The sequence below is a fragment of the Ctenocephalides felis genome, unplaced genomic scaffold (genome assembly GCF_003426905.1).
Source record: "Ctenocephalides felis isolate EL2017-DRISC unplaced genomic scaffold, ASM342690v1 CF-g0.4_SCAFFOLD_03573, whole genome shotgun sequence".
Taxonomy (NCBI): Eukaryota; Metazoa; Arthropoda; class Insecta; order Siphonaptera; family Pulicidae; genus Ctenocephalides; species Ctenocephalides felis.
Window position 1 is genome coordinate 17,884,525 of NW_020539727.1, and position 10,726 is coordinate 17,895,250.

Consider the following 10,726-nt stretch of genomic DNA (forward strand, 5'->3'; position numbering starts at 1 on the left):
AAACAAGTGGGACATATTGGAAAAAATAGAGGCTGTAGTGAGTGATATCAACCCAGCCATCGGTAAAGCACTTACTATCGGAGGATGGTCTAAAATAACTTGCTTTGCGCATATCTTAAATCACATCTTACTTTCTGGAATTGAAACAAGTTGCAGAAAATTATGAAGAAAGCCTGCTACCGCCAGAGTTGATACAAGATATGACGTACAGATGGAATTCGTTATATGATATGCTGAATCGTATCATTGCAAGTAAGGACCATCTCTCAGAAGAAGATTGGGAGATAGCAGAGCATAGTCTACAAATCCTCAAACCATTCTACGAAGTCACTATGGAAATATCTGCTGATAAATATGTGTCATTATCCAAAATTATCGTGTACTGTCGCCTTTTATGCCAACACTTGGATATGCATAAACGCAAAGAAACAGTACCAATTGTTAAAAAACTAATAAAACAACTAAGATACTCCATGCATCAATCCTTTTACATCGAGCATGATTTGGAATCTAATCAACTGTACGCTGAAGCTACAATTCTGGATCCGAGGTTTAAGAAAAACGGCTTCAGCGATCAAACAAAATACCACAAAGCATTGGCAAACTTAAAACAAACCTTCAAAGAAAACTGTGCACCGATTCAAAAAACCCAGAACTTATTTCCAGGATCTATATGGGAGCAGTACATCATCGAAACCTCTGTCCCTGAATATGATGGTTCAGGTGCTAATGAATTATCGAGATACATCGAAGAACCAATTGTAAGTCTTCATGAAGACCCACTGATGTGGTGGTCTTCACGAAAACTGGTTTATCCACATTTATATGAAGTTGTGTTAAAAAGATTAAATATTCCTGGAAATTCTATACCTAGTGAAAGAATTTTTACAAAAGTTGCAAGGGAACTGAATGAACGAAGGGCAAGTTTGGGGTCGTAATATTTGGCTGAACTTCAGTTTATTGCTAGCAACGCAGATTGAATATAAGTTCATTTATATCCATAATTTGTGTAATGATTATATTGAAGTTTAATAAATATATACCAATTAATGACTTATCTATACTTATAATTAAAATTGGATAAAAATAAAGACATTATTCAAAAAAATTCAAAATATTCAAATAAAGTGGTTGTGAGTTTTTCTTCCTGATTTAAATTTATTAAACATGCTGAATGATGACACACATACAGTGTCGAAACGTACATAATATATAGTTAATTATATATTGCTTTTTATTTCGACTATTTGGCTGCAAATAAAAATTTTAAGGAACAAAAAATCAATTATTAATAAATATCGTTATGAACTAAAAGCCTATACTATAAAATGCTAATATATATATATATATATATATATATATATATATATATATATATATATATATATATATATATATATTTATATATATATATATATATATCTAATATTATATATATATATATATATATATATATATATATATATATATATATATATGATGATATCGTTCTTGGATTACATGATAAACTTTTTGGTCTTAAGATTGTCGAAAGGTTTCCCTACTCATAAAAATAACTGTAACGACAAAAAATGGCAATAAAACAAGTACGTAGACCACAATCGTGTAAAAAACTTAATCTGCATATTACCTTAGTACGCAAAACTATACACCCAGCATATATATATTTATATCCAGTTTCTTTTTATAAAATGTACACGACCCACACACACGCCCTCGAATCCAAACATTATTTAATAGTTTATTAAAATTTATATAACAGTTGTACCAACCGGAATATCACAGTAAGAATGCACATGAAAAACCAACTACTAACCTCCCCTTACGAAGCAGACGATAAGCTCTTTCAGAAACTCTACGATTAATTATTTACACACATTTATACATATCTTTACAAAAGTTGATGGGTTATTAATTTAATATTACATATTTACAATTGGGTAAAACAATATATTATACATATTCAGTAAAAATATTGCAATCTGTTTGACTAAAATGATAATCGATACAATAAATGGGTCACTAGAAAGTCTTAAATATATAAAATTACTATTAATTCGTTAAAATCGACTATATTAAATATATAAAGTTAAAAATTATTAAACTAAATTTGATATATTTACAATTTCATAAGCGTTATAAAATTTCATAGTGTTTCTATTCAATTTCATTATTTATTTTATGCTTTAAAAGATTATTAATCGATAAAGATTATTTAGACTGGTGGTCGTCGTTGACCAGGTTGTTACGATTGAAATCTGAAAAATTCTACAAATTTCACTTCATATGAATTTCCAGAAAAGTATCCTCAAAGACAAGTTGTTTGCTGCAGCAGTAAATATCTTTCAAATTATTTTTAAAATTTTCATTTCAAAATATGTCTTATAAGGTAAATTTAATATTATAATATTACTTTTAATTGGTTAAAATCGATTATATTAAATATATAAGGATAAAAATTATTAACTTAAATTTGATTATTTACAATTCCATATATGTTTTGCAGAAATGACTTCAAGAAAAGCTGTTTGCTGCAGCAGTAATTAATTTTAAAATTACTATTTTAAAATGGGCCTTATAAAATGAACAGTTTTCTGCAGCAGCAATAAAATAGATAATTTAAATGATAAACTGCAGCATTAATTTTTCCAATTCCTATGTTAAAATTTGTCTTATAAAATTACTTCAATTCATTAAAATCAATTATATTATATTAAATAAAGTTAAAACTTAATAAATTAGATTTGATTATTTACAATTTCATTTATGTTTTACAGAAAAGATAAAATGTTTGCTGCAGCAGTAATTATTTTTGAATTGAATTGCGAAAGCAATTATTTTTTAAAAAGCAACAATATTAAATAAAATAAGTTAAAATTCATTAAATTAAATTTGATATATTTACAATTCCATTAACGTTATAAAATTTCATAATTACTGCAGCAGCAATTTCTTTTCAATTTCCATTTTATAATAAGTTTTATAACAAGAACGTTTTTGCAGCAAGTATTTTTCAAATTCCTATTTCATTTCAAATAGATAAAGTTAAAAATGTGTGTTATTATAAATTTATATATTAAAAAAAACTACACTATTTTAAAATATGGCCCATAAAATGACCTGCAGCAATAATTAATTTTTAAATTTCTATTTCAAAATATAAGTTAAAAAATGTTGAAATCGACTAAATTAAATAAATAAAGTTAAAAATCATTAAATTAAATTTGATATATATAAAATTCCATAAAAGTTAAAAAAAATTCATATTGTTTCTCCATTTCATATTTACTGCAGCAGCAATTACTTTTTAAATATGTCTTATAAAATGAAATGCTTACTGCAGCAGCAACTATTTTAAAAGAAGTCTTATAAATAAAATAAACTTCTCATAGCAGCAGCAATTATTTTTCAAATTCTGCCTTCCAAATATGTTATAAAATGCTTACTGCAGAAGGAACTATTTTTCAAACTTCTATTTAAAAATACGTCTTATAAAATAAACCAGTTACTGCAGCAGAAATTATTTCTCAATTTCCTATTTCAAAATATGACTGAAAAATAAACTGCTTACCGCAGCAACAATTATTTTAGAAAATTCCATTTAAAAAAACGTCTTATAAAATGAACCGGTTACTGGGAGCAATAAATATTTTTCAAATGCCTATTTTAAAATACATCCTATAAAATGAACTCCTCAATGTAGCAGCAATTATTTTTCAAATTGTGATTTCCAAATATGTTATAAGACGCTTACTGCAGCAGCAATTATTTTTCAAATTTCCATTTAAAAATACGTCTTATAAAATGAACCGGTTTACTGGAGCAACAAATAGTAAATTTCAAAAAAAATGTCTAAAAAATAAATCACTTACTGCAGCAGCAATTATTTTACAAAATTCCATTTAAAAAAACGTCTTATAAAATGAAGCGGTTACTGGGAGCAATAAATATTTTTCAAATGCCTATTTTACAATAAATCCTATAAAATGAACTCCTCAATGTAGCAGCAATTATTTTTCAAATCGTGATTTCCAAATATGTTATAAGATGCTTACTGCAGCAGCAATTATTTTTTAAAATTATATTTTAAAACATGTCTTATAAAATAAACCACTTACTGCAGCAGCAATTATGTTGAAATTTACTATTTCAAAATGTCTTAAAAAATTAATTCATTCCTACAGCAGCAATTATTTTAAAAAATCCCATTTTAAAATACGTCCTATGCCGCTGACTGCAGCAGCAATTAATATTCAAATTCCTATTTTAAAACATGTCCTATAAAATGAACTGCTTTCAGAAGCAGCAATTATTTTTCAAAATTCTTATTTCAGAATATGGCTTATAAAATATATACGTTTCATACGAATTTGCAGAGACGTATCCTCAAAGATCAACGACTTTTTGCCACAGCAGCAATTATTTTCGCATCCTCAAACACGATTTGCTTGCTGCAATCGGAATTATTTTTCAAATTTCATTATCCCCGCAGCAACTATTATCAAAATTCAATTTCAATTACATTCACGAGAAAAAATGCTGTTTCAATTCATCAGCACTAAACTCCGGTGGTTTATCAAGAGTGAGATTATCAACGCTAGAACTAACCTGCACTTCCTCGATTTCCACAATTAGAGGTTCAGGAGACGAGTCGTCCCTGAAGTCCTCGCACTCGTCAACATTATATTCATTTTTAAAATATTCTGATCCCAAACTGTCGTCTGATGGGTACATCAGCTCCCTAGCAGCTCCTGGTGGTATTGGTAAATCAGCAACTTCTTCATTTGCTTCTTCGGCGTTGGCTAGATCAGAGTTGCGAACAAAACCGATTGCGGCGGTTGCTCCTGCGTTTTGGAGTGTCCCCACAAACTGGTATCTGGTCTAGTAAGATATCTGTGTCGGTTTTTGCGCTTTTTGGCAGTATTATTGATGACAACTGCCATGCCTAAACGTCTTTTGTTGGTAGTGCCTTTGGCGGCAGGTGACTTTTTTTTAGGCGGCGAACGCTTTTTAACAACCGGCTCTTTAACTTTAACATCAACTACTTTAGTCTTCTTAGCTGAAGCCTTCGGTTTCTTTTCCGGTACTGCTGCAGGCTTTGAATTATTTTTACGTTTCGATACTTTTGGAACAACCTTATTGAGTTTTTGTTGCACAATATCTTCCGATAACCTATCAACCCCAACTGTAAGATTTTTCCGGCGTGATAATTTTGGCAAAACAGGAATAGCCGCTGCTTTCGCTGCATATTCCTCGACCAAAAACACTTTTGGTGTACTACGTGTGGCTACATTTCGCGACCTCAAAACAATATTGTCATTATCGATGGTCGTAGAACTGACAACGTATGTCTCACTTAAATCTTTTGGTTCCTCCATTACGACTTTAGACGCTACACTTTTTTTGGTTTGCTTTTTTTCTTTGACCAAAACAATTTGATTTTCGCTCTCCGAAACCTTGTTGTCCTGCGTCAAATTCAGCTCCTCGTCAACGATTACACTGGCTTTTCTTTTAGGGATTTTAAAATTCTCCATTTTTTTATACCCAATATTATTGTTTCCTGAAATATCTCCTGTTTTATGCCACAGTTTGTCTTCGGCATTTGCATCTGCAGCAAGTGGTGGAATATATTTGAGTTGACCAGGCGTTTTAATACCAGCACCCAACTCTCCATAACTATTTTTTCTAACTCCAAAATTAGCTGGTTTGACTTGATCCTTGATTTTATCATCTGTTTGATGCTTGACAGCAGCGTTTGTTTGAGTTTTTAGAGATTCCTTAGACTTCACAGATTCTGATCTACTGCGTTTTGTATTAGTTTTCTTATCAACTTTTGAGTCATCTGCTAATAAATTTTCCAAATCCTTAGCAGTTTGTACATCACTTTTTGGTGTTTCATTAACTTTATCAGCTTTAGTTTGTAACAAATTACTAGATTTTTTGAGGTGCCTGTCAATTTTTGAGACATCTGTTTCAGAATTCATCAACAATTCTTTTGTTTTCGTCTTAAACTTTGAATCATTAATAGGATTTGCTGCTCCAATGGGCATCAAACCGGGCATTTGTTTAACTTTAGTCTTCTTCAAAGAGCTATCACCATCAACTTGTGCATTTTTTGGATCCCGAGATGCTGAACGTGATGATTTTTTCAAATTTTCACTACTCTCTTGCTTTGTTTCAGTTGTAGGCGTAGTTTCAGAAACAATTTCAGAAACTTTATCTTGCGTGGCTTTGGATTTACTTCTATCGCGTTTAGGTTTATCCTCAACCGCAGGTGCTTTTTTATCATCGATTACCTCCAAAGATTTTATGTTCTTACTAGATTTCGATTCCTTCTTCCTTGCAGATTTTTTATCCTTCTTTGCAACTTCCTTGCGTTTTCTACTTTTACTAATAACTTCTGGTTTGATTTCACTAACCATTTCTCCGACTTCTTCGGTTTTGTCCTCTGATCCATCCGTGTGAACTTCTTCGACAGCTCCAACAACCTGAATTGTTTCCATGTCGCATTCAATTATTTTATCAGGAATTATAATAGTACTAGAAATAGTATCTGAAATATCGCTTACCATACTATCTGTCTGATCGTTTTTAGAATCTTTTGGTTCTTCAATGGAATTTGATATTTCTTTGGGCAACTCAGTTTTATTACCTGGTGGTTGATCCAACTTTTCCTCCACCACATTTGACCTTGTAATTCTTTTCGCAATATTTTGTTTAGATGAGGTAATGGTTTTATTAGATTCTGTACATTCAATATCATTTTTATTATTAAAGGATTTGATTTCAGGTAATTTTTGCTCAACTATTTTTTGATTCGCAGGCTTTACTTCTATTTCTTTATCAATGGTATCGTCTATGTGGTTTTCCAAGTGGTTCACAATTTGTGTAGCATTGTCAATTGAAGGAACGTCTTTAATGTCGTCATTTTTAGTTTTAGTGGGTGTTATGTTCGTATTTTGCACCGCATTTCCTCGTACCACATACAAAATTTTATTAGGCTTTTCTTTATTTTTCAAACTACTATCCTTTCCTTTCATGTTACTTTTCTTCTTCACGTCAAATACATCAACTTTTGTTGTTTCTGCAATCTTATTATCTTGGAAATCAATTTTCTTAGCTGCTGCAAGTTGTGGTTGATCATTTGTAACATTTTGAGAAGGTTCATCGGCTGCTTTATTGGGTGTGCTGGTAATATCAAGAAAAGTTGACACTTGGTATAAATTCGGAGTATCCGTATCTGAAGTTACACTTGTGTCATGACTTTGTGTATCATTAATTGGCAATTCCTTGACCTGCATCGCTTCTTTACCAGATTTATCCAAATCTTCATCCTTTTGTGGTTGATTCTCACACAAAACTTTTTCTTTTTCAGCTACGACATCGGATTTACGATTGCCTGCCTCAGGAGCTTTTGCAGTTTTCGAAACATCAAAAAGATCTTCATTGGTTTTATTTTTTGGTTCATCTTTCTGCACAATTTTGAACAGATCTCTCTCTGCGTCTGCCTTGCTATAATCCTTTCTAGAAGCCGTGTAAAATATTTTTTCCACCGGTAAATCGACGACTGTCGACTTTTTGGCAATAACAGGTGGTGCAGTTTCTACAATACTAGCGACTGATCTAGAATTGTTCAATTTGCGCTCAGCAATTTTATCACCTGCACGCCAATGATCTAGAATCAGAGCTGCTGATTGCAAATCAGCAATTTGTCGTTTCATTGATTTAGAATCATTGTCTGATGAGGTTTTGGCATCATCATCTGATGATGATGAGCTTTTCACCTTATCAGGCTTTTTATCTGTACTTTCTGGCGCCTTCTGCTTTTCAACTCCACTTTCTAGAGCTTTCTTGTTATTAGTTTTTTCATTTGCGCTCTCTGGAGCTTTCTGCTTATTAGGTTTTTCATCTCCACTCTCTGGAGCGTTCTGCTTATTAATTTTTTCATCTCCAGTCTTTGGAGCTTTCTGCTTATTAGGTTTTTCATCTCCAGTCTCTGGAGCTTTCTGCTTATCAGATATTTCATCTCCAATCTCTGGAGCTTTCTGCTTATCAGTTTTTTCATCTCTGATCTCTGGAGCTTTCTCCTTATTGAGTTTTTCATTTCCACTCTCCAGAACTTTCTCCTTATTGAGTTTTTCATTTCCACTCTCCAGAACTTTCTCCTTATTGAGTTTTTCATCTCCACTCTCCAGATCTTTCTCCTTATTAGGTTTCTCATCTCTAATTTCTGACGATGATTGTGATGTTGGTTCAATCGGTTCAGCTTTTTGCATTGTGTTATCCGAAATTTTACCTGTATCAACCTTGTTTTCAGGTTCCTTGACTAAGTCGATTTGCATCGGCGTTTCTTTTAATTCTTCTTTCAATTCCTCTTTCTTCACAGTATTAACTAATTTGTCATCCAACGGTTCAATTTTTTTATCCGCAAGTTTTTCTTCAACCTCTGGTGTTTTTGCAAAAACATTTTCACTTAAAATTTTATTTGGTGGTTCTTCCGTTTCATTTGTCTTTGTTTCTATTTGCGAGTCACATGCGAGAACTGTTGACACTACTTTGTTTTCAATATTAATTTTTTTATCATTTGCACTGGCAACTGTCGCTTTCCTGCCCCTGATAGATTTTTTATAACTAGCTCCTTTTTTAGTTAACCGTATAGCCCTCTTTTCACGCACCGATTCGTCAATAATCAACCTTTCAGGATCATCATCAGACTGGACGGGTGTGATTTCCTTTTGCGCATTAATGGCTGCTACTGGTTTATTACAAATATCAATAGTGTTTGGTAAATTTTGTTTTGTATCATCTGATTTGTTACAAATAGGAGTGTCTGGTAAACTTTGTTTTGCATCTTGATGATCGGTTGTTTCAAGCAAGCTCTTTTTATTATTTTGTATTGATGATGTGCTCAAATTGCCATAAGATTTTTCTTCAACGCTTGGAACGATGGTTCGAGCCGGCTCAATATCGATTTCTAGATCCCTTTCTATTGAGGGCGTGATAACTCTAGAAGGCACAGTGCTACCAGTTACCATTCGCAAAATATCCGCAGGACCTAACCGCTTTATAGTGTCTTCCACCGACTCTTTACATGGCGAACTGTCCGCGGAATATGAACAACGAGTTGCCGATGACGGTGAATTACTGACACGCGAAGATTCACTAGACGACGTTGTGTCGTCTTCGTCTTGAGAGGTTTCTCCGAATGTTGTACAACTAGTATCATCAACCTCATCACCTACAATATGCTTAGCAAACGGTCTATAAGATGATGGAGGTAAACTTCTGGTTCTCGTTGCCCGTCTTCTCAATCTCCTAGATCCCATAATTCTATCAATCCTTGTGATTCTGTTAATCATATCATCCTGCGTATTCGGATAATCGCTGCTATCTTTTGAATTCATTGTCTGTTTGTCAGTTTCTGAATCTGCAGTCGCATCCGAATCTCTTCTTTTGAACTCCGAGAAGAAGTTCTCAAACGAGCGACGCATTTCCTCCTCTTGCACTCCTAAGAATTTATTTTCGACTTTCAGTGATTTGTTAGTGAGGTCACTGTCATCGCTGTCAGACTGCATATATGGTTCTTCATCCGTTCCTTTGTTGGGTGTTAAATATGTTCTCTGCTTAAACGGTTGAGTGGTTGTATTGACGACTGTTGCGTCTATCGTTGCCTTTTCTGCCGGCCGTTTGCGCAACAACTGACTCGTTCTTTGCCTTGGCGGCGAAGACAAAGCCTCTTCTGACAAGTCTGCAGCATATCTTTCTTCTTCGTTGAAATTTATCACTTTGGGCTCCACAGCTGCTGGTGTATCATCAAATGTTGGTTTAGGAGTCAACCACGCTTCTGATTCCGTTCTTTTTCGCCTGCCTCTTCTTTTCAATGACAAATTGGCACGTCGAGGAGTCGTGGCGCGTGTAGGTCGCTTTGGCTTGGTTGATGAACTTTCAGATGTAGCTCGGAATCGAGACATCGCGTCCGCAGGCACATTGTCCCAAATGTTTTCTAAAACAACAACTGGATTTTCCGCGTTACCTACGTTGTACAATTCAGAGTAATTGACCTCTGGATTGTCTACATAAAAAGAAACTTTCGTCTGCGTACCTACCTTATCGCAAAACGGGGCAATATACAAAAACATTTTAGGGTTAATCTCGGGTAACGTGGGCGCGGGGGTTCGTGTACGTGTTCTACGCTTAACCGTATTATAATTACGAATGGGTGATGTTTTTGGGGGTCGTCCGCGAGAGCTCGGCCTGCCGCGATTGCTCACCGGCTTTTCGTCTTTAGTGCGCGTCGCGGACGCACTACGAGATCTTTGAATAATTTGTGACGGTTCGTCATCGAAGCGCGAATCGCACGACATCGATCGTTGTGATAACCTACGTCCGTAAATATCTCCCTGTTGGCGTTTACCTGACCGTATCTTCTGCCGTAGGACCGCCGGTAGCTGCGCACGTGGGCCGGAGGAGGCGTCGAATCCTCAGCAACCGCCAGCATGACGATGTTCTTGAGGGTCGAACTGGGTATGTGCTCGCCAGAAATGCATCGGCTGGCGAAGGACATCATGGCATTGGTCACACTCACGTTCGATTTGCCGCTATGGACGGACGCATCATCATCGTAAAAACCGCAGCGGCTAGCAGCGGAAGAAGAATCGGGACTACGAACTAAAAATAATCAAATTAGTACATAGAAAATTAAAGCTAAAAATAGTGTTCATAAATT

General features: G+C 34.1%; 1 protein-coding gene across 1 annotated transcript; it reads left to right on the forward strand.

Annotated features, from left to right (window-relative positions):
* The first annotated feature begins 200 nt into the window (after positions 1-200).
* On the forward strand, positions 201-938 carry LOC113389684 (zinc finger BED domain-containing protein 4-like). Its single transcript, XM_026626700.1, has one exon. It carries the CDS (start codon positions 201-203, stop codon positions 936-938), a length of 738 nt encoding a protein of 245 aa, XP_026482485.1.
* Positions 939-10,726: the final 9,788 nt, after the last annotated feature.